This window comes from Nomascus leucogenys, chromosome 15 (genome assembly GCF_006542625.1).
Source record: "Nomascus leucogenys isolate Asia chromosome 15, Asia_NLE_v1, whole genome shotgun sequence".
Lineage (NCBI taxonomy): Eukaryota > Metazoa > Chordata > Mammalia > Primates > Hylobatidae > Nomascus > Nomascus leucogenys.
In genome coordinates this window covers 106,593,143-106,616,981 of record NC_044395.1, presented here as the reverse complement: position 1 = coordinate 106,616,981, position 23,839 = coordinate 106,593,143, and the positions used below count along the sequence as shown (strand labels likewise).

The following is a 23,839-nucleotide window of genomic DNA, read 5'->3' as shown; positions in this document are numbered from 1 at the left end:
AGGAGGTCAAGGCTGCAGTGAGCCATGATCACTCTACCGCACTCCAGCCTGGGCAACAGAGCAAGACCTTGTCTCAAAAAAGAGGAGGGAAAAAAAAAAAAAGGAGGAAAAAACGTGGCTGTACTCCTGTCTGGAATTAGCACAGCTGACTTGAAAAACCCAAGTCCCTAGAGCTTACAATACTGACCGCTATTGTTGGAAGAAAACAGACTTACGGGAATGTGTGTTCTTGTTTAAAAAGCAGGTCCTGCATGTTACAAGTAATTCTGAATCCCTTCCCCCTTGATCAAGTTGATGCCCTGGGCTGCCAAATCCTGCAAGCTCACTGCCTTTCAGTCAACCAGAACCAAAGAATGAGGCCAAGGAACTCTGTCCTATTTGTTTTCTGATGTGTTGAAAAATGAGGAGAAAAAAACATTAAGGGGAGGGTGCTAAAGATCCCTATCTCAGGTCCCTTCCCGAGGAAAACCACGTTAGAAGATCCTAGGCCAGGTACTGTAGCCACAGGGCTCTGAAGATGGTGGATTCTTTTGGGACAGGGTCTCACTCTATCACCCAGGCTGGGGTGCAGTGGCTCACTGCAGCCTCCACCTCCTGGACTCAAGCGATCCTCCCACCTCAGCCTCCTGAGTGCTGGGACTACCGGCGTGCACCAGGTGGTGGATTCTTAAGTCTTCTTTATCCAGTAGTATTACTGGCTCTTCCTGAGCCCAGAGAGCTGCCCATGAATAGCACTGGGAGCATTGAGGCTCATTGAGAGTCACTTTTATTGGGAACCATAGTTTTAGAAACACAAAAATAATTCCTTCACTGGATTGGTTCCAGGAGCCCAGAATATGAGTGGCCCCCTACTCTCCAAACTGATCAATGACCTTCTGTATCCACTTCTTCAGGCGGAACACGTGTGTGTAGAAGCCATATTTCCCATCCCGGTCACAGCCTTCACCCCATGAGACGATGCCCATTTGATACCAGCGGTTGTTAAAGGGGCTCTGAAGAAGAAAGATGAGGTTTCCAACAGAGTCAAGTTCAAGGTCACATCAGTATTCCCCTGCCAGGCAACTGTTTCTAGATACTAGAGTTTCTCCCCACCCCCAGAAGATGTGTTCACCAGGCCCTGGGCTTTAGAGAAGCTTACCTTCATGACAAAGGGTCCCCCGCTGTCACCTTCACAGGCATCCCCTCGTTTCCCTTCATCAGGCTTGTAACCTTGAGAGAGAACAGCCGTCTGTGCTCAGGAGCATAGCTCATAGCCCAGCCACACCCCTTCATGAGACACAGCTGGACAGAGTGTACTTACCCCTCCAGTCATTCTTGCTGTCCTCACTTCCTCACCCTACACATCCAATCCTAGCAAATGTTGGCTCTACCTTCAACATAGACCCCAAGTCCAACCTCTTCTCACCACTTCTAGCTCCAGCTCCTGAACCACTACTTTCCTTCATTCTTTGCCCACCTACAATCTATTCTCCGCCCAACAGGCAGAATAATGCTTTTAAAAAGTTGGACCAGGCCAAGGGAGGTGGCTCATGCCCAAGCCGGGTGGATCATTTGAGCTCAGGAGTTCAAGACCAGCCTGGGCAATGTGGCAAAGCCCTGTCTCTACAAAAAATTAGCTGGGCATGGTGGCACGTGCCTGTAGTCCCAGCCACTTGGGAGGCTGAGGCAGGAGGATGGCGTGAACCTGGAAGGTGGAGCTTGCAGTGAACCAAGATCGCGCCACTGCACTCCAGCCTGGGTGACAGAGCGAGACTCTGTCTCAAAAAAAAAAAAAGAAAAAAAAGACCAGGCACAGTGGCTCACGCCTGTAATCCCAGCACTTTGGGAGGCCGAGGCAGTCGGATCACGAGGTCAGGAGTTCAAGACCAGCCTGGCTAACATAGTGAAACCCCGTCTCTACTAAAAATATAAAAAAATTAGCCGGGCATGGTGGCGTGCACCTGTAATCCCAGCTACTGGGGAGGCTGAGGCAGGAGAATCACTTGAACCCAGGAGGTAGAGGTTACAGTGAGCCGAGATCGCACCACTGCACTCCAGCCTGGGTGACAGAGACTCCATCTCAAAAAAAAAGAAAAATAATAGGCCTAATAATTTCATAAATCAAATCCCTAGATATTTGAGAAAATCGGCAAGCCACTAGCTAATTTACTCAAGAAAAATAAGATATTACAAATACATAAAATAAGATACCAAGAGAAAAAATTATAAGAGAATACATTGCAGCAGTCAAGAAAGATACAATAATAGACGTGAACAAATAGGAAGACGTTTCTTATCCTTGGATAAAATGACTCAACATCAAAAATATGTCCATTCTCCCAGTTAATTTATTAAAGTATCATAATCCCAATAAAAATACCACCAAGCTTTTTTATAGACCTAGACATGTTGACACTAAAGTTCATATGGAAAAACAAACATGCAAGAATTGCCAGGAAAACACTGGAAAGAAAAACTAAAAGAGAACATTAGCCTTCCCAGCTATGTACACTAAAGCCTCTATCATTAAAACAATGTGACGCTGTGCACAGACAACAGACCAGGAGAGCCGAGTCGAATGTCCAGAAACATACTCATCCTTAAGGAAACTATATCCATAGAAATCTAGAACGTGGGGCTGGGCACTGTGGCTCATGCTGGTAATCCCAACATTTTGGGAGGCCAAGGCAGGAGGATCACTTGAGCCCAGGAGTTCGAGACCAGCCTAGGTAACATAGCAAGACCCTGTGTCTCTACAAATCAAATCAAATTAGCTGGATGCAGGAAAAAATAAAACTAAAACTAGGTCAGGTATGGTGGCTCACGTCTGTAATCCCAGCAGTTTGGGAGGCCAAGGCAGGAGAATTGCTCGAGCCCAGCCAGAAGTTCGAAATCAGCCTGGGCAGCATAAGGAGACTTGTCTATATTTCAAATAAATAAATGAAAATAAAATACAATCTAGAATGTGATAAAGGTGAAATCTCAAATCACTAGTTCAAAGATAGATTTATGTATTTATTTATTTATTTTGAGATAGAGTCTCGCTCTGTCGCCAGGCTGGAGTGCAGTGGTGCCATCTTGGCTCACTGCAACCTCCGCCTCCCGGATTCAAGTGATTCCCCTGCCTCAGCCTCCCAAGTAGCTGGGACTACAGGTGCGTGCCATCACACCCAGCTAATTTTTGGTAGTTTTAGTAGAGACAGAGTTGCACGGTGTTAGCCAAGCTGGTCTCGATCTGCTGATCTTGTGATCCACCCACCTCGGCCTCCCAAAGTGCTAGGATTACAGGTGTGAGCCACCACGCCCGGCAAGACGGAGTTTTTGCTCTTGTTGCCGAGGCTGGAGTGCAATGGAGGGATCTCAGCTCACTGCAACCTCCGCCTCCCAGGTTCAAGCAATTTTCCTGCCTCAGCCTCCCGAGTAGCTGGGATTACAGGCATGTGCCTCCATGTCTGGCTAATTTTGTATTTTTAGCAGAGACGGGGTTTTTCCATGTTGGTCAGGCTGGTCTTGAACTCCCGACCTCAGGTGATCCGACCACCTCGGCCTCCCAAAGTGCTAGGATTACAGGCGTGAGCCACCGCACCCGGCCGATTTTTTTTTTTTTTTTAAATAGAAACAGGGTCTCGCTCTGTCACCCAGGCTGGAGTGCAATGGTGCGGTCATAGTTCACTGCAGTATTGAACTCCTAGGCTCAAGCAATCCTCCTAACTCAGCCTCTCAAGTAGCTGAGACTACAAGGCACATGCCACCATGCCCAGCTAATTTTTAAAATATTTTCTTTTTCCTTGTTTTTTTTTTTTTTTGAGATGGAGTCTTGCTGTCGCCAGGCTGGAGTGCAATGGCATGATCTCGGCTCACTGCAACCTCCACCTCCTGGGTTCAAGTGATTCCCCTGCCTCAGCCTCCTGAGTAGCTGGGACTACAGGTGTGCGCCACCACACCCAGCTAATTTTTTGTATTTTAGTAGAGACAGGGGTTTCACCATGTTGGCCAGGATGGTCTCTATCTCCTGACCTCATGATCCACCCGCCTCAGCCTCCCAAAGTGCTGGGATTACAGGCGTGAGCCACCGCACCTGACCAATATTTTCTTGCAGAGACAGGGGTCTTGCTATGTTGTCCAGGCTGGTTTTGAATTCCTGGCCTCAAGCAATCCTGCCTCAGCCTTCCAAACTGCTGGGATTACAGGTGTGAGCTGCCGCACTTGGCCAATAATTCTTAATAAACGGTTTAGAGACAGCTGGTTAGCCATTTGGAAAATGATAAATTAGATCTATGCCTCACATCAGATACAAAAATAAACTCCATATGAGTCAGGAATCTAAGTGCAGAAAAATGAAATCAGGTACTAGAAGAAAACATGAGTGAATTCCTCAACGACCTAGCTATCAGGAAAGGTTTTTCTGTTGTTGTTTTTTGTTGTTTTGTTTCTGAGACAGAGTCTTGCTCTGTCACCCAGGCTGGAGTGCAGCGGCACGATCTCTGCTCACTGCAACCTCCGCCTCCCGGGTTCAAGCAATTCTCCAGCCTCAGTCTCCTGAGTAGCTGGGACTACAGGTGTGAGCCACCACGCCCAGCTAATTTTTGTATTTTTAGTAGAGACAGGGTTTCACCACGTTGGCCAGGCTGGTCTTGAACTCCTGACCTCAGGTGATCCCCCCACCTCAGCCTCCCAGAGTGCTGGGATTACAGGTGTAAGACACCACACCCGGCCAGGAAAAGTTTATCTAACTCTGATTCAAAATCCAGATTTAATAAAATAAATGATTGATAAATTTGACTACCTAGTAATTTTTTAAACTGCATGGCCAGAAAAATTATACATGAGGTTAAAAAAACTGACAAACTAGGAGAAAACATTTGCAATGTATATCACAAATAAAGGCCTAATATAAATATGAAGAACTCACAAAAATTGATAAGAAAGGGACCAAAAAATGGGCAAAAAACCATGAAGAGACAATTCACAAAAAAATTATATAATACAAATACTAGCCAGGCATGCGCCTGTCGTCCCAGCTAATCGGGAGGCTGAGGCAAGGAAGAGTCACTTGAACCAGGGAATGGAGCCAAGATTGCACCATTGCACTCCAGCCTGGGTGACAAAGCGAGACTCTGTCTCAAAAAAAAAAAAAAAAATTATATAAAAATGATCCTGCCGAGTGCGGTGGCTCACGCCTGTAATCCCAGCACTTTGGGAGGCCGAGGCGGCCAGATCACGAGGTCAGGAGATCGAGACCATCCTGGCTAACACGGTGAAACCCTGTCTCTACTAAAAATACAAAAAAAAAAAAAAAAAAAACTTAGCCAGGCATGGTGGCAGGCGCCTGTAGTCCCAGCTACTCGGGAGGCTGAGGCAGGAGAATGGCGTGAACCTGGGAGGTGGAGCTTGCAGTCAGCCGAGATCGCGCTACTGCACTCCAGCCTGGGCCACAGAGCGAAACTCCGTCTCAAAAAAAAAAAAAAAAAAAAAAGGTCCTTAGGCCAGGCGTGGTGGTGGCTGATGCCTGTAATCCCAGCACTTTGGGAGGCCGAGACGGGAGGATCACGAGGTAAGGAGTTCGAGACCAGCCTGGCCAATCTGGTAAAACCCCATCTCTACTAGAAATACAAAAATTAGCTGGGCATGGTGGCTCACGCCTGGAGTCCCAGCTGCTCGGGAGGCTGAGGCAGGAGAATTGCTTGAACCCAGAAGGCAGAGGTTGCAGTGAGCCAAAATCACGCCATTGCACTCCAGCCTGGGTGACAGAGAGAGACTCCATCTCAAAAAAAAGGTCCTTAATCATACGATCAGATGTTCAACCTCATTTTCAATTTGAAAGATGTCCGTTAAAACAGTTTCAAGATACTATTTCTCACCTCTCAGAAAGGTAAAAATTTAAAACTGTGACATTCTTTTGGCAAGGCTGTGGGGAAACAGGCATTCTCATACACTGTGATGGAAATGCAAACTGGTAAACCCTTATGGAAAGAAATTTTAAAATCTCTAAAAAATGACATACATGTTTGCCTTTTGACCTAACACCACCGCTTCTAAAAATTTACTAGGAGAGGCCAGGCATGGTGGCTCACACCTGTAATCCTAGCACTTTGGGAGGCCGAGTTGGGTGGATCACTGGAGCTCAGAGTTCAAGACCTGTCTGGGCAACACAGTGAGACCCAGTCTCTACCAAAAATTAGCTGGGCATGGTGGTGTGTGCCTGTAGCCCCGGCTACTCGGGAGGCTAAAGTTGGAGGTTGGGTTGAGTCCAGCAGGCAGAGGTTGCAGTGGGCCGAGCCCAGCCATAGGATTGGTTTTAATAGTGTTATGGATGGAGGATTTTGAAACTATATTCTGGTATTGTTCAAATAGGCAAATGCATTACAGATAATGAGGGTCAGGTTTCTTACTGTCAACAGAGAGAGTTACAAATATGGAAAAGGAAAAACTAGAATTAATCCTGTGGTGTCTGAATGGAATTAGAGGTTTCAGTAGGAACTCACGGTTTTTTATATAGATGATAGAGATATTGGTATATGCATCATATAATTTTTTTCTGGTTCTGTCCACTAAGAGAGCCTAGAAGTAATGACATCCCACTAGCAATGTGCACACGCCAGCACCCAGATCTCTGTTCTAAATTCCACTCTCCATTAGAAGGGTTCCCTGGAGAAATGGCTGGTTCCAACACTACAGTCAGGAAAGTAGGATCAACCTGAAACATTTTGCTATGCCAGAAAGAAAGAAAGTACTCAAAGAATGACAGAACATCTTCCCAAGTCACAGAAGCCAGCTTGAAGGGACTCCCACTGGCCAAACTTGGGATCATCTGAGCATCAAAAGAAATAACAGTAGTAACAAAGTATGGCCTGGCACGGTAGCTCACACCTGTAATCCCAGAACCTTGGGAGGCCAAGGTGGGCGGATCACCTGAGGTCAGGAGTTCAAGACCAGCCTGGCCAACATGGTGAAACCTTGTCTCTACTAAAAATATAAAAAATTAGCCAGGCGTGGTGGCACATGCCTGCAACCCCAGCTACTCGGGAGGCTGAGGCAGGAGAATTGCTTGAACCTGGGAGGCGGACGTTGCAGTGAGCCAAGATCACACCACTGCACTCCATCCAGCCTGGGCAACATGGGCAAAACTCCATCTCAAAAAAAAAAGAAAAAAAAAGGTGAACCCTTAGAATAAAGTAAGGATCCTTAAGTCCACACTGATAGAATGAAAGGAAGGAAAGCAATAAAGTAACTAACAAATGTAGAAGGAATGACAGAATTAGGTAAGTGCCATTTGGTAGTCACCCTAGTTGGGAGAAGGTTTTGATGACAAACAGAATACAAAATATCAAAGTAGGCCAGGTGTGTTGGCTCACACCTGTAATCCCAGCACTTTGGGAGGCTGAGGCAGACAGATCACAAGGTCAGGAGTTCGAGACCATCCTGGCCAACATGGTGAAACCCCATCTCTACTAAAAATACAAAAATTAGCTGGGTGTGGTGGCACATGCCTGTAATCCCTGCTACTTGGGAGGCTGAGGCAGGAGAATCACTTGAACCCAGGGGATGGAGGTTGCAGTGAGCCGAGATCGCACCACTCACTCTAGCCCAGGTGATAGAGGGAGACTCCATCACAAAAAAAAAAAAAAAAAAATCCAAGTTTCTCTTTACCAGATACTTATTAATTACAAAGGGAAAAACAGAAGTTACAGCAAGAAACTTGGCAGACATTGCCTTAAGAGGTCAGAGTTAGGCTCACCACATATGAGACAAATTGTTCTCACGTGCCAGTTAACAGGATGCACCAAGAAGGACACGGCACCACTGAGCCCGAACTTGACCGTGAGGAAACCTTAGACAAACCCGGATACAGGGCCAGTGTACAAAATAACCAGACTGCACTCATCAGACATGCCAAGGTCACGGAAGACAAAGAAAGATCCTTCATTGAATCCTGGGTGAGAAACATGCTTTTTTTTTTTTTTCCTATAAAAGACATTAGCAAGACTAACAAAAATTTGAATAAGGTCTATAGATTAGACAATAATATTGTATCGTCATTAATTTCCTGGTTTTGGGCCAGGTGCTGTGGCTCACGCCTGTAATCCCAGCACTTTGGGAAGCCGGGGTGGGTGGATTACCAGAGGTCAGGAGTTCAAGACCAGCCTGGCCAACATGGTGAAACCCCATCACTACTAAAAATACTAAAAATACAAAAAAATTAGCCGGGCGTGGTGGCAGGCACCTGTAATTCCAAGTGAGCCGAGACCGTGCCACTGCACTCTAGCCTGGGCAACAGAGCAAGACTCCATCTCAAAAAAAAAAAAAAATTTCCTGGTTTTGGCCGAGTACAGTGGCTCACACCTGTAATCCCAGCACTTTGGGAGGCCGAGACAGGTGGATCACCTGAGGTCAGGAGTTCAAGACCAGCCTGGCCAACGTGGTGAAACCCTGTCTCTACTACAAATACAAAAATTAGCTAGGCATGGTGGCACATGCCTGTGATTCCAGCTACTCAGGAGGCTGAGGCAGGAGAATCGCTTGAATCCGGGAGGCGGAGGTTGCAGTGAGCCGAGATTGTGCCACTGCACCCAAGCCTGGGTGACAGCAAAGCTATGTCAAAAAAAAATTTCCCGGTTTTAATATTTGTATTGTGGTTACATAAGAGAACATTCTTGGGGTATTTTTTTTTTTGGAAATACTCAAGTATTTATGGGTAAAAAGAAACCATATTCACGATTTGCTCTCAAACTATGCATATATATATATATAAACTCCCACACATCCACAGAATGGAGGACAATCTGGATGACAGTGTACAGGAAATCTTTGTATTATTTTTGAAACCTTTCTGTGAGTCTGAAATTACACTAAATTTTTTGTCTTTTACTTTTAAAGTCAGTCACATCATTTCTTAACCTGTCTCAAGCCCGTCAATAACTTCCCATCTCACTCAATAAAGTCCTTCCAGGCCCTAAAAGAAGTGGCTGTTGGCCGGGCGCGGTGGCTCACGCTTGTAATCCCAGCACTTTGGGAGGCCGAGGCGGGCAGATCACGAGGTCAGGAGATCGAGACCACAGTGAAACCCCGTCTCTACTAAAAATACAAAAAATTAGCCGGGCGTGGTGGCGGGCGCCTGTAGTCCCAGCTACTCGGAGAGGCTGAGGCAGGAGAATGGCGTGAACCCAGGAGGCGGAGCTTGCAGTGAGCCGAGATTGTGCCACTGCACTCCAGCCTGGGTGACAAAGCGAGACTCCGTCTCCAAAAAAAGAAAAAAAAAAAAAAAGTGGCTGTCCTCTGCCTGTCCCCCTCTCTCCCCTCACCCACTGCTGCCCCTCCTCAGCCCCCCAGGCCTCCCTACTGCTCCCCAGACAAGCCAAGTGTGCTCCCACCTCAGGGCCTTAGCGCCTGCCATCCTGCCATCCTGCCATGCCCCCAGCCCGCGGTGCTCCTCCTCTAGATATGCCTGCTCACTCCTTCCTTCTCCTCTTCCAGTCCCTGCCCAGACATCACCTGTATGGGACTACAGGCATGCGTCACCATGCCCGGCTAATTTTTGTATTTTTAGTAGAGACGGAATTTCACCATGTTGGCCAGGCTGGTCTTGAACTCCTGACCTCAAGTGATCTGCCCGCCTCGTCTGGCCACCCTATTTAGAAGCCCACCTCATCAGCCCTTCTCTCTCCCTGTGCTTCATTTTTCTTCACAGCACCGTTCAGGGATTGCTGTTTTAGATCTGTTTATGGACGTGCCCTCCTCCTAGGAAGGAAGCTCTCTGAGGGCACAGACATTGTTGGTCTGGGTCCCTGCTGTCTACCCTAGAATGCTGCCCGGAACGTGATAGGCGCTCAATAAATATTTGCTGAGTGACTGAATGAATGGCATTTCCCTACCCGCAGCCTCTTGCTGCCATCTGAGCTTACTGGTGACTGATACTATGCCAAGTACATGAATATATGCTACTTCATTTAACCCTCCCATAACCTTATGGGATAGAGACTTTTACCTCCATTTTACAGAGGAAGAAACTGAGCCACCAAGAGGTTAGGCAACTTGCTCAAAGTCACATGGCTTGAACCCAGGCACAACTCAGTTCTCCCAGCTTGGGCCCCACTGTTCCCTCAGCCCGCCCCGCACAGACTTACCAGCACAGAACATGTTGTCAGTGATGCGGATCCGGGTGGAGCCCTTGCAGACCGGCCGCTCCACGATGGGCAGGTTCACCACCTGCAGGACACTGGGCTGCACCTTGCCAACGCTGGCTGTCCACGTCTCCTTCAGGTTGCCCCAGCCTGTCACTCGCCCCTTGTATCCAGCCTGGAGCAAGCTTCGGGGAAGGAAGAAGGGCCTAGTGAGAGCCAACCCCCACAGGAGCCGCCTGGCCCCAACGCCATTTCTTAGAGACCAGAATCTAAAACGCCAGTGCTGGCTGGGCACGGACGTTCACGCCTGTGGTGTCGGCACTTTGGGAGGCCGAGGTGGGCGGATCACTTGAGGTCAGGGGTTCGAGACCTGCCTGGCCGACACGGTGAAACCCACCAGTCTCTACTAAAAATACAGAAATTAGCCTGTAGTCCCAGCTACTCAGGAGGCTGAGGCAGGAGAGTCGCTTGAACCCGGGAGGTGGGGTTGCAGTGAGCCGAGACCGCGCGACTGCACTCCAGCCTAGGAGACAAGAGTGGAACTCCGTCAGTAAATAAATAAAAAATAAAACGCCAGTGCTGAAAAGAACTTTTGGGTTCACTCCAAGAAACCAAGGCCTGGAAAAGGGAAAGGGCTCCTGCGAGGCTACTTGGCATCAGAGCCAGGCCCAGAACTCGGCTTCTGCCCCTCAGCTAACAAGCATCTGGTGGCCCACCTGGCTGCCGTCTCCCTGTCCGGCAGACACACAGGGTGAATGTAGTCGCTGAAGACGACGGGCTTCTTCAGCTTCATCAGGGCAATGTCCCGGTCCAGATTCTCTCGCCAGTTGTACCTGGGGTGGATGTAGATCTTTTCCAACATGGATATCTTTTCCATGTTTCGCTCGTACCTGCAGAGACCCCGAGAGAGAAATGGAGAAGCTGCAGGTTCACCCAGCAAGGAGCAGGAAACTGCCTGCCCTTGGGGTCTGGGAGACAGGGTGTCCTGCAGGCCACCAGGGAGGGGATAGGGCTGGCTCCTGCCGTGGCGGCCCCCTGGCTGTTTCTTCCTGGGCCTAAAGCCATGCAGGGCTTTGGAGTCAGACAGCCAGGAGGACAGGGACAGGGGCACAGGCTGCACGCCCTGGTCCAGACAGACTCTATTTTCAGAGACGCCCACATGGGCCGTATCCTGGTGTTGGAGGGACCAGGAGACAGACGGATTTCTCCCCGCAGCTCCAAGCCTCAGTCAGGACGTGACCAAATGGACTTTCCAGCAGAGACTGCTGGGATGTCATATTCTGAGGGGTATACAGAACATCCTATGTGTCCCCGAGCCGCCCGGGCCCCTCATGGTCGCTTTGGAGGACTCAGACCCCTGCCAGACACCCACGGGCCCCCAGTTCTGTACCTGGTGCGGGAGTGCTTGCCAATGCGCACCAGAAGGTCATTCTCGGTGAAGTTCTTGTCCCAGGGCGGGTACAGGAGGCAGTGGGCGGCGGTGAGGACCCAGCGGTCACTGATGAGGCTGGCCCCACACAGCAGCTCCTGGGGACTCTTCCGAAAAAGCATCACCTGCCTGGGAGGGGCAGCAGGAAGCATTAGGAGCTGAGGGTGAGGGGGCTGCCTCTACACCAGCCCTAGAAGTAAGAATCCCAGGTCTAAGAACCTAGCTAGACAGAGCTGCCTCCGGGGCCCAGATCCAAGTTTGGGCTGGCCGCCTTTGGGGCGTGGAGCCTCCATGTGATGCTGAGGGGCTGCTTCACACTTTTTTTTTTTTTTTTGAGACAGGGTCTCACTCGTCACCCAGGCTGGAGTGCAATGGTACAGTCACAGCTTACTGAAGCCTCAGCCTCCTGGGCTCAGGCGATCCTCCCGCCTCAGCCTCCTTAGTAGCTGGGACTACAGGGACGTGCTGCTACACCTGGCTGATTTTTGCATTTTTAGTAGAGACTGGGTTTTACCATTTTGCCCAGGCTGGCCTTGAACTCCTCCCCTCAAGTGATCTTCCCGTCTTGGCCTCCCAAAGTGCTGGGATTACAGCGGTGAGCCACTGCGCCTGACCTGCCTCCTGCTTTTTGCACCCCCTAACTAGGTCCTTCCCGTCCAGAGTTCATATAGCATAGCACAGCTCTGGAATCAGAAGAACTGGATTCAAACCAATTAGCAGTGCGTGGAGGTGAGCCACCAGCTCCGTGAGTCTCAGCTTTACCATCTGCTTAGAAGTAAAGGACCCATGGGCTGGGTGTGGTGGCTCACGCCTGTAATCCCAGCACTTTGGGAGGCTGAGGCAGGTGGATCACTTGAGGTCAGGAGTTCAAGACCAGCCTGGCCAACATGGTGAAACTCTGTCTCTACTTAAAATACAAAAATTAGCCGGGTGTGGTGGTGCATGTCTGTAAATTCAGCTACTCAGGAGGCTGAGGCAAGAGAATCGTTTGAACCCAGAAGGCAAAAGTTGCAGTGAGCTGAGATTGCGGCACTGCACTCCAGCCTGGGTGATAGAGCAAGACTCCATCTAAAAAAAAAAAAAAAAGAAGTAAACAACCCATCTCATGTGGCTGCTGTGTGGAGTTGGTGGGATCCTGGATGCTCAGCTGTTGTCATCTGTAAAGCCCAGGCCTGCGGGCAGGGCCCGAGGGTGGGGGGCCAGCAGCACACATGCCCCCAGGAGTGAATGGTAGCACAGGGCTCCGTGACACACCAAGGTGACATGCCGATCTCTGCGTCCCAGCCCTCCACAATACGCCCATCGATGTAGGATTCCAGGAGCTCTCTTTCGGTTTTGTCCTCCAGCGACTTCTTCTCGAACAGAGGTCGCAGCCCACAGTCTACAGAGCAAGCCAAGCAGTGAGGGGCAAGTCCCGGCCACCAGCCCCACAGCCCCGCAGCCCTGCGTCCCCTGGGACGCCCACTACCTCACCTGCCTCTCCCGAGCCGAAGGTCCTCGGATCGAAGAAAGTCTGGTACTCACTGGTGGCGGTACGCCCTTCGACGGCCCTGTCTGGGTCCTCATCCAGCCCATCTCCTGTCTCCTCCTCCACGGCCTCCTCTGCTGGGACGCGGGCACCAGCTGGGATTGGGCTGGGCCATTCCTCACCCATCCCCTAGATCCCCCCAATTCCCCTACAGGCCTTGGAGGCCATTTGGTGCAGAGGTTAAGCGTGCATGCACAGTTGGGCTACTAGGCAATAACCTCCTATGGCCTCAGTGTACTTATCTGTGAAATGGGCACAGGACCTTACCCCCGACCTGGTTACTATAAGGCTGTAATGAGCGCACTCAATGCGGTAAGTGTTCGATAAGCAGAAGCGACTGTTGTTATTCCCACCAGGATTTGTTCCTGCATCTCAGGTCCCCTACCCAGGCAGCTCACCACAATAGTTGAGGTCGCAGTACCCAAAGTCGCCAGGCTTCCCGGCCACATAGCACCACACGCCCTCCTCATCCCCGTCTGGGTTGCGGCAGAAGTTCTCCACCAGCTGCACGGCTGAGTTGAAGTCCTGGTGCTTGCTCAGGGCCTTGGCCTGCGCGCTGGCCCAGGCCAGGCAGGGGAACCCATGTGTGGTCACCGCCAGGCGCCCCTGGTACTGCCGCCCCCGATCAGGGACACACTGCTCCGATGGAGGTGACAGATTCACACTGGAGTCTCCGGAGCGTGGAGTCATCGCTACAGTGACTTGATCCTGGCCTGGTGGGTGAGGGGCAAGGAGGCAGCAGAGTGAGTGAGACCACACATGGACCGGAACTGACAGGGGTGTGAACCCCAGTCTTGCTGCTTTCTGTCTGTGTGACCTCAGGTTACTTAACCTCTCTGGGCTTCTGTCTGTCTGCCTTTAAAGGGGTTACTAATGCCACTCTTGCAGGTTTGTTGAGAGGATTAAACAAAATATACAGCATAAGTATCTGGCACATAATAAACCAGAGATAGTAACCAGGTTTGGCCTCCTAGGCCATCTGTAGTCAACTGGTAGTGGCTGCCTAGAGCTGCTGGAGGAGTCGTGTTTTTATAGCGGCACAGCAGGACGCTTGCTGGGATCACTAGGCTGTTCACCTGGATGGGTCAATTTCTGCAAGCCTGCAACTTATTTATCATCAGTGTGTGTGCGTGTGTATGGGGGTTGGGGAGTAAATGGTAGCTGTTTTTGTTGGGATAAACTTGCTATGAGACCAATTCCAGGGGCCAGGCACAGTGGCTTACACCTGTAATCCCAGAACTTTGGGAGGCCGAGCTGGGCGGATCAACGGAGGTCAGGAGTTCGAGATCAGCCAGGCCAACATGGTGAAACCCCGTCTCTACTAACATACAAAAAAATTAGCTGGGCATGGTGGCACACGCCTGTAATCCTAGCTACTCAGGAGGCTGAAGCAGGAGAATTGCTTGAACCCAGGAGGCAGAGGTGGCAGTGAGCTGAGATAGCGCCACTGCACTCCAACAGCCTGGGCGAGGGAGTGAGACTCCATCTCAGAAAGAAAAAAAAAAAAAAAGGCCAACCCCAGGAACGAGCAATACGCCCGACAGGGATGCCTAGAGAACAAACACTAACCCATGTTTGTGGACTGGTAACCGGCACAAATTCTTTACCCCTGCCTGCATCCACATCCCTTGCTCTGTGATTTTACAGGCTGAGGTGTAGTTTACCTCTTGACCCTGGCCTTGAACACATACTTGCTCCGCCAATGGAACGTGGGCAGGGCTGACTGTGCCTGTTCTGAGCCTAGGCCTTCAGGACAAAAGACGCTCTTCTGTTCATTGTTTTCTGTGTCTGTCATCAGCATAAGAGTTTTCCCAGGTACCTTCTGTCTTTCAGCCTCAGCCCCAGCATGAACGCACGTGGAGCAGATCTAGGCCCAACCCTCAACGAGGAGGCAGGCTCAGCTGGACCCATTATTTGAATCAGAGCCACCCAGCCAGGGCCAATGTCCGTCAGCTGACCCTACAGATGCATTAGCGAGTGCAGCCACACCTGCCAACCCTCGTGGGGAAAAGAAATGCTTATTGTGGTCTGCCTCGGGGAAGGGGTGGCTATAGCTACTTAACACACCAGGGAAAATAATAATGACAGAATCCCGCAGGGCCAAACTGGACAAGGCTTGCTATGTGCTACTCAGAACGGGGCGTGTGGACTGAAATGGCTAGGGAGGGCTTCCCAGCGGGAGGAGTGCCTTGATCAGAAAGGGGGCATGTTTGGAATGAGCCACAGCCTGGACCATAAGGAAGTCAAGAGTGGGGAGCTGGGGGAGGAGGCTGGCAGATCCCCCTACTCAGATCCCCTGATTCCCTGACTTTACTGAGTAACAGGCACAGATACCATCTGAATGACTGACGCCAGCTCTGAAGGTGGCCAGCATCTTTTTATTTTTTTTTCTTTGAGACAGAGTTTTGCTCTTGTTGCCCAGGCTGAAGTGCAGTGGCACGATCTCAGCTCACTGCAAACTCCACCTCCCAGGTTCAAGCGATTCTCGTGCCTCAGCCTCCCAAGTAGTTGGGACTACAGGCGCCCACCACCACGCCTGGCTAATTTTTGTATTTTTAGTAGAGACGGGGTTTTGCCATGTTGGCCTGGCTGGTCTCAAACCCCCGACCTCAGGTGATCTGCCTGCCTCAGCCTCCCAAAGTGCTGGGATTACAGGCATGAGCCACTGTGCCTGGGTAGCCAGCATTCTTGGTTCCCATCCCAGGCTGCCAGGCCCCATGAAGCCCCCGGGCCTTGGCCTTACCACAGACAGGGATGCTGCATTCCTGCCTCCTCACGGTGGGGTCTGTAGTGTAGCACCAGGGTCCCGTGGTGCTGCTGTCGGGGTTGCGGCAGAAATTCTCCTGCAGGTCGGCCCCGGGATGGGTGGTGGAGTTGATTCTGGAACAGGAAATTGCCCAACAGGAGGCTGTTGCGCTCGAGATATCCTTGCTCCCTGTTCTCAGCCCCTGGTGGGAAGGCCGGCCCCTCACTCACTCAGGCTTATGTGGGTAGCGACTCCTCCATAGCTGGCACTCAATGCCTGACCAGGTGATGTTCACATGCCCTCGGTAGTTCGTACCCAGACCCTCAGCACAGTTACCTGCGGAGACCCCACCCCGGTCAGCCTTGGAGCCTGGGGACTTATTTCCTCTCTCCCTGCAAAGTTCTGTCTATCCCCCGCCTCCAAGCTCATGCAGGTCCACAATCCTTAACCTGCATTCACCCAGCCCCTCCTCCTCTGCATCCGGCAGTTCTCTCATTCACTCAACAGTGGCCTCCAAATATTCGCTGAGTGCCCACCATGTGACAGGCACTGTCGGGTGCTCAGCACACATCAACCAATAGGACAGTCACAGCTCTGCCCTCATGGAGCTTCCATTCTGTGACTTCTCTTGGCCAGCAGGATGAAAAAGTGACCAAGGTCCTTTTCAGCTGGCCCTGGTCTACCTGTCCCTGCTAGCTCGGCCCCTCATGCCTCTGGGTCTTTCCACGGGCTGTTTCTTCTGACTGGAATGCCCACTTGTTTGTTCATCCATGCATCCCACCAGGCCAGGCAGAACTCTGCCTCTCCTGGGAAGCCATCTCTCATTCTTCTGGCAAACCAGACACTCATTTTCCTGTGTTCTGTTGGTACCTTGAACAGAACTTTTCTTGCAATCACTTTATTTATTTTTTTTTTTTATTTTGAGATGGAGTCCTCTTCTGTTGCCCAGACTGGAGTGCAGTGGCATGATCTCAGCTCACTGCAACCTCTGCCTCCCAGATTCAAGCAATTCTCCCCCATCAGCCTCCCTAGTAGTTAGGATTACAGGCGCGTGCCACCACACCCCAGCTAATTTTTGTATTTTTAGTAGAGGTGGGGGTTTCACTATGTTGGCCAGGATGGTCTCGAACCCCTGGCCTGGGCGCCCACCTCAGCCTCCCAAAGTGCTAGGATTACAGGCTTGAGCCACCACACCCGGCCGCAATCATTTTAATATTTTGTATTTTTGTTCTCTTTTGAGATTGTGAATTCCTTGAAGGCAGAGACTGTATTTGATTCTCTTGAAATCCCCAGCACCTGATATAGTGCCTGGCACGTAGCAGGAACTTTGTAAAATGTCTGTTGAGTACGTAATTTAACAAATTAGGCTGGGTGCAGTGGCTCACGCCTGTAATCCCAGCACTCTGGGAGGCCGAGGCTGGTGGATCACCTGAGGTCAGGAGTTTGTGACCAGCCTGGCCAACATGGTGAAATCCTGTCTCTACTAAAAAATACAAAAAATTAGCCAGGCATTGGTGGTGTGTGCCTGTAATCCCAGCTACTCAGGCGGCTAAGGCAGGAGAATTGCTTGAATCTGCTAGGCGGAGGTTGCAGCGAGCAGAGATCGCGCTGCTGCACTCCAGCCTGGGCGAGAGAGCGAGACTCCATCTCAAAAAAAAAAAAAAAAAAAAAAAAAAAAGAAAGTTCGGCAGCCAGGTGCGGTGGCTCACACCTGTAATCCTACTCCTTTGGGAGGCTGAGATGGGAGAATTGCCTGATCCCAGGAGTTCAAGACCAGCCTGGGCAAAAAAGGGAGACCCTGTCTCTTATAAACAAACAAACAAAGAGTTCTATTTTTGTCGTGCTAAAGGTGCCTTCAGAACACAGTGCAGGAGGGAGGGTGCTCCCTGAAGTCTCAGCAAAAGTGGCGACATTTGAAATAGTCCTTGAAGGATGGGGAAGTGTTCAGTAGATGTGATGGTTGCTCCAGAGGAAACTGACAACATATGCAAGGCCAGGTGCTAGAAATACCTTGGCACACTTAGGGAAGTCCTTGGTGTCAGAGCAGCTGGGGGTTTGGGTTCCTGTTTGGTGCAGTGACACCTAAAGCTAGAAGGGGAATGTGACATCATCAGAGCTCTGACTAGGTGGGGGCAGAGACTCGGGTCAGGCAAAGGAGAATGAAGCCTTAAACATGAATTCATGGCCAGGCGCGGTGGCTCACGTCTATAATCCCAGCACTTTGAGGCTGAGGTGGGTGGATCACGAGGTCAGGAGTTCAAGACCAGCCTGGCCAACATGGTGAAACTCCGTCTCTACTAAAAATACAAAACTTAGCCAGGCGTGGTGGTGGGCACTTGTAATCCCAGCTACTTGGGAGGTTGAGGCAGAGAATTGCTTGAACCCGGGAGGCGGAGTTTACAGTGAGCCGAGATCGTGCCACTGCACTCCAGCCTGGGCAACAGAGCGAGACTCTGTCTCAAAAAACAAAACAAAACAAAACAAAACAAAAACATGAATTCATTAGTCCATTCATTCATTCATTCGTTCGCATGCCAGACACAGAGCCAGGTACAAAGAGACATCTTGACCCCAGGAATGGGAGCAATGTCAGACGCTGGGGACCGCCTCTGCCTCCACCAGCCACACTCCAAACCCACCCCTGAGCTCTTCTCCCAGGCTCCCCTCCATGTCCTGCCCCCCAACCCCGTGTCAGTTGCTCACCTTCCAGACATGCAGCAAGCTTATCTCGAGGCGTCCTCGCCGTCTCACAAGCTGGAAAAGACCCAGGTGTTTACCTTTGGGATTGGGGTATGGCCAGGATGGGCTGGAGTCAAGGGTGGATGGGATGTTGGTGAGAAACAGAGAGATGGACGGACAGATGGGAGGGACCGAGGAAGGAGTGGGGAAGGTGTGGACAGGTGGACGGCTGGGTGCAGCAGAAGATTCTCTGGGTAGAATTCTCTCACTGGGGGCCCCAGGCCTCCCTTCCTGGGGCAAATCCTCCCCGGGGCTCACCTGTGTACTTGGCCCAGAACACGTCCTGAAAAACAAGGGCTGGGAGTGAGGCTACGGCAGCTCCTGTCCTGTGTTGTTTATTAGTAAACGTTATGTCTGCTCCTCACACTTTCCTTTACCCTGGTCACGCAGGGGGCAGGCTCTGGGGAGGTTTGCGGCAGAGTTTCCTACTTTTGTTTCCAAAAGGAGAAGAATATTTGAGGATAGGGGGGTTCCTCCAACACACACACCGAGAATGAACAAGCCTGGGGGGGTGGGAGGAGAGGGGGCCGTGGGACCCTGGCAGAGCCCTACAGACAGGAAAGGCGACACAGAGCTCCGGGAACACTGAGTCTTGAGCCCGGGGGCTTGTGGTGGCCTCCCCGGAGTCCCACCCTCAAGGGTGGTGTGGGAGGCTGCCGCTGAGGAGGCCATGTGGACACAGAGCCCCAGGGCAGGCGGATGTCTGAAGACTGTGGAGGCCTCCCCATGTCATGGAGCTGCACAGGGACACAGTCCAGGCACAGGGACCCCCAGGAAAGGCTGAGGCTGCTCCTCTTGCCGGCCCCGTGAGGAGGGGCTCAGAGTTGAAATGAGGCTGTGAGCAGCGAAGGGGCTGTGGCGTTCCTCTCTCGCTTCTCTGTGGAAGTGTCTAGACTTGGGCCCGCGCTGGGGCCCCGGCACCGTCTGAGCAGCCCAGGCTCACCGTAGCCGTGGAGGACTCCAGAGCCTCGAACGCCTCCTCGTAGCTGCACGTCTCCTCCACGCACTCTCGCTCCAGGTTGCCCCTGCGCACCTCCTCCAGGAAGGCGCTGTTGGCTCGCCGGACCCGCTGGAGCAGCGACAGCGCTTGCTGAGGAGCCAGGAACACTGTGGGGCGGGGTGGGGGGGTGTCATGGGACAGCGGCCTCAGGAACAGGCGGTCTTGGCCATTGTGGGGGCTTCTGAGAGAGGCTGTCTGGGCTGGTGGAAGTGCCTGGAAGGCTGCTAAATGTGGCCCCCTGTGCCCCTCCTACACTGCCCCTTGCCCCCAGCCTGCTCCCTGTATTGGAAGAGAGAAGCAGCCATTCTCTGTCCAGCCCTCAGCTCCTGACTTCTTCCCTAAGCTGGCCACCTGGGGCTGAGACCTACTTAGGGACCAGCTCTGTGTGCTCTGTCCAGCCAGGGGACCCCGGCCCATGGGCCCACACCCCAATCCTCCAGCCTGTTCCGGCCTGCAAGCACCCCCTTACCATGCTGGCTGTGTACAAGGCTACACAGGGCAGCCAGGGCCAGGCAGCCAGGCAGCTGCAGGCCTCGGACGTGCGCCATAGTGTGTCAGCTCCTGGGTCACTGAGGAATTGTCTGTCCTGACCCCTCTGGGTTAATATTGAACTAACATGAAGAAATCAGCGGAGAGGATGAGGTCAGAGGGTCAGGGCCATGGGGACGGGTGGGTAGATAGTCCTCCTGCTCACCCCCACCATCTGGGAGGACGGGTCCTCCTGGAAGCAGGGATGGATGGTCTAGGAGGAGTCACAAAAGAGGTCACGGTCACCCCCATCTCCCACCCTCCCTCTCTGAGATTTAGCCCATTCTGGCCAGTGGGGCTACGAGACTTTCCTGGAGCTCTTTCCAATCCTAACACACAGCGGTGGTTGCTTTTCATCTTTGTGTGCCTCAGTTTCCTCATCTATACAATGGGAATAATACTTTGTTGCGAGGACTAAAGGAGATTAGGAACGGAACATCCATGGAATAAGTTCTTAATCAGATCTGCACATATAGGCCAGTGTGGGGGTTATTGTAATCACAATACACAGATATCAAAAATAGAGACAAAGATAAAAGGTGTGGCCTGATGGAAGTTGCCCCTCGCCATGGGATGCACCAGGGATAGGAACAGCCAACATTTGCCCCAGCTTCTCAGCCACTGGAGGAGGGGCCCATTTCTCCTCCTTCCTGTCCAGCGTGCCTGGAGGTGTGTTTGTGTGTGGCAGCTGCCTGGGAGGAGTCAGGTCCAGGGACTCTTGGGCCTTTAGTCTATCTTCTATCACCTCCCAGGACCTGCGCCTGTCCTGGAACAGGGGCTACTCCAAATCCCTGGGTCTCCACTGAAGGGCCCTCCTTCTCCCTGGCTGCCTGCCCCAGGCCAGGCCTAGCCAGGCTTCTGGTCCTACCCTACCCTCCGCCCAGCCCTACTCCTGTCCCTCCCCCATTTCCTGTTTGCGGTACCCAAGGCAAATATTAGTCTAAGTAGGACAGAGGGACAAAGAGCAGGAACACGGGGAGGCACAAGTTCTCGCCTCGCCTCACCTGTCCTTTGGGCCTGGCTGTTTGGGGTCTGGACCAGGTCATGTGTGGGAACAGGGAGTGTTGGCGGAAAAACTGGGGACCAGGACTCCCACAAACACCTTAATTCCTGGGAGGCCCATTTCTTATATATTTTCATATATCTATATTTTAGGCCAGGCATAGTGGCTCACACTTGTAATCCCAACACTTTGGGAGGCTGACATGGCAGGATCGCCTGAGGCCAGGAGTTTGAGACCAGCCTGGGCAACATAGCAAGACCCTCATCTCTACCAAAAAAAATTAAAAATTAGCTGAGAATGGTGGTGCATGCCTGAAGTCCGAGCTACTGAGGAGGCTGAGGCAGGAGGATCACTTGAGCCCAGGAGTTCCAGGCTGCAGTGAGCTATGATTGCACCACTGTACTCCAGCCTGGGTAACAGAGTAAGACCCTGTTTCTTTCTTTCTTTCTTTTTTTTGTGAGATGGAGTCTCGCCCTGTCACCCAGGCTGGAGTGCAGTGGAACAATCTCGGCTTACTGCAACTCCCATCTCCCTTGCTCAAGTAATTCTCCTGACTCAGTTTCCCAAGTAGCTGGGATTACAGGTGTGTGCCACCACACCCGGCTAATTTTTGTATTTTTAGTAGAGATGGGGTTTCACCACACTGACCAGGATGGTCTCGAACTCTTGACCTCAGGTGATCCGCCCACCTCTACCTCGGCCTCCCAAGTGCTAGGATTACAGGCGTGAGCCACCATGCCTGGCCTGAATGAGACCCTGTTTCTTTTTTTTTTTTTTTTTTGAGACGGAGTCTCGCTCTTTCGCCCAGGCTGGACTGCAGTGGCCCAATCTCGGCTCACTGCAAGCTCTGCCTCCTGGGTTCACGCCATTCTCCTGCCTCAGCCTCCGGAGTAGCTGGGACTACAGGCACCTGCCACCGCGCCCGGCTAATTTTTTGTATTTTTAGTAGAGACGGGGTTTCACCATGGTCTCGATCTCCTGACCTCATGATCCGCCCGCCTCGGCCTCCCAAAGTGCTGGGATTACAGGCGTGAGCCACCACGCCCGGCCGAGACCCTGTTTCTAGAAAAATAAATTAAAATAAAATAAAATCGAATAAATAAAATAAAATTAAAATATCTATTTTGAGTTTTTGTTGTTGTTGTTTTGTTTTGTTTTGTTTTTGAAATGGAGGCTGGAGTGCAATAGCGTGGTCTCGGCTCACTGCAACCTCCACCTCCTAGGTTCAAGCGATTCTCCTGCCTCAGCCTCCCGAATAGCTGGAACTACGGGCACCCGCCATCATGCCCGGCTAATTTTTGTATTTTTGTAGAGACAGAGTTTCACCATGTTGCCCGGGCTGGTCTTGAACTCCTGACCTCAGGTGATCTGCCCACTTTAGCCTCCCAAAGTGGGGATTACAGGCAGTGAGCCACTGCGACCTACCTGTTGGGTTTTTGTTTGTTTTGTTTTGTTTTGTTTTGTTTTTTTTGAGATGGAGTCTTGCTCTGTCACCCATAAAGGAGTGCAGTGGCGCGATCTCGGCTCACTGCAACCTCTGCCTCCTGAGTACAAGTGATTCTCCTGCCTCAGCCTTCCAAGTAGCTGGGATTACAAGCATGCGCCACCACGCCCAGCTAATTTTGTGTTTTTAGTAGAGATGGGGTTTCACCATGTTTGTTGGTCAGGCTGTTCTCAAACTGCTGACCTCAGGTGATCCACCTGCCTCGGCCCCCCAAAGTGCTGGGATTACAGGTATGAGCCACTGACCGGCCTCTTTGCAGACTTTTACTCACAGTTGCAGGCCTGCTCAGTATATGACATTTTTATACCCAGAAATGGCCATCTTAGCCTGGGCTGCTATAAAATTACTATAGGCCGGGTACAGTGGCTCACGCCTATAATCCCAATACTTTGGGAGGCCAAGGCAGGCCGATCACAAGGTCAGGAGTTCAAGACCAGCCTGGCCAACATAGTGAAACCCCCGTCTCTACTAAAAACACATAAATTAGCTAGGCATGGTGGCACGCGCCTGTAATCCCAGCTACTCGGGAGACTGAGACAGAAAAATTGCTTGAACCCAGGAGGCAGAGGTTGCGCCAATGCACTCCAGCCTGGGTGATAGAGCAAGACTTCATCTCAAAAAAAAAAATTACTGTAAACTGGGTGGTTTAAACAACAGACATCTACAAGGGGTCTTCAAAAAGTTCATGGAAAATGTGTATTATGAAAAAACTGCATGGATTTAAAAAAATTTTTGTGCCCCAAAATAAACTCATCCTAACTTGCTATAACATGAGTGAACAGGATGTAGTTTGAGGCACTAAAAAGGATAAGACATCAGTTTGAAGCGAGCCCTTATCAGAGCTAAATGAATTCTGCAAGAACAAACAGCAAATTTACAGTGAAGCTTGGGTGGAAGAATGATGAAATCACTGATGCTTTATGAAAAGTTTATGGAGACAATGTCCCAAAGAAATCAGCAGCTTACAAATGGACAACTCATTTTAAGAAGGGACAAGGCAGGCCGGGTGCTGTGGCTCATGCCTGCAATTCCACCACTTTGGGAGGCCGAGGCAGGTGGATCACTTGATGACAGGAGTTCAAGACCAACCTGGCCACCATGGAGACACCTCATCTCTACAAAAAGTACAAAAATTAGCTGGGCGTGGTGGTGCGTGCCTATAATCTCAGCTATTTGGGAGGCCGAGACAGGAGAATCGCTTGAACCCGGGAGGCGGAGGCTGCAGTGAGCTGAGATCGTGTCACTGCACTCCAGCCTGGGCG

General features: G+C 51.2%; 1 protein-coding gene across 1 annotated transcript; it reads right to left on the bottom strand.

The window, feature by feature from the left end:
• Positions 1 to 743: 743 nt before the first annotated feature.
• On the bottom strand, positions 744 to 21,230 carry F2 (coagulation factor II, thrombin). Its single transcript, XM_030794713.1, has 14 exons — positions 20,012 to 21,230; positions 19,486 to 19,703; positions 18,801 to 18,825; positions 18,507 to 18,557; positions 16,034 to 16,139; positions 15,801 to 15,937; positions 13,456 to 13,770; positions 13,003 to 13,131; positions 12,784 to 12,910; positions 11,491 to 11,658; positions 10,817 to 10,990; positions 10,104 to 10,285; positions 1,139 to 1,209; positions 744 to 992 (listed from the first exon to the last, which is right to left on the bottom strand). Exons 1-14 carry the CDS (start codon positions 20,088 to 20,090, stop codon positions 849 to 851), a joined length of 1,926 nt encoding a protein of 641 aa, XP_030650573.1. The 5' UTR covers positions 20,091 to 21,230; the 3' UTR covers positions 744 to 848.
• Positions 21,231 to 23,839: the final 2,609 nt, after the last annotated feature.

Excerpts from the sequence above, each read along its gene's own strand:
- F2 (XM_030794713.1), bottom strand. The coding sequence starts at position 20,090 with ATGGCGCACGTCCGAGGCCTGCAGCTGCCTGGCTGCCTGGCCCTGGCT. Across the intron at positions 15,938-16,033 it reads CGCTACCCACATAAGCCTGA|AATCAACTCCACCACCCATC; the intron begins GTGAGTGAGGGG and ends TTCCTGTTCCAG. Across the intron at positions 10,286-10,816 it reads GACAGGGAGACGGCAGCCAG|CTTGCTCCAGGCTGGATACA; the intron begins GTGGGCCACCAG and ends CCTTCCCCGAAG.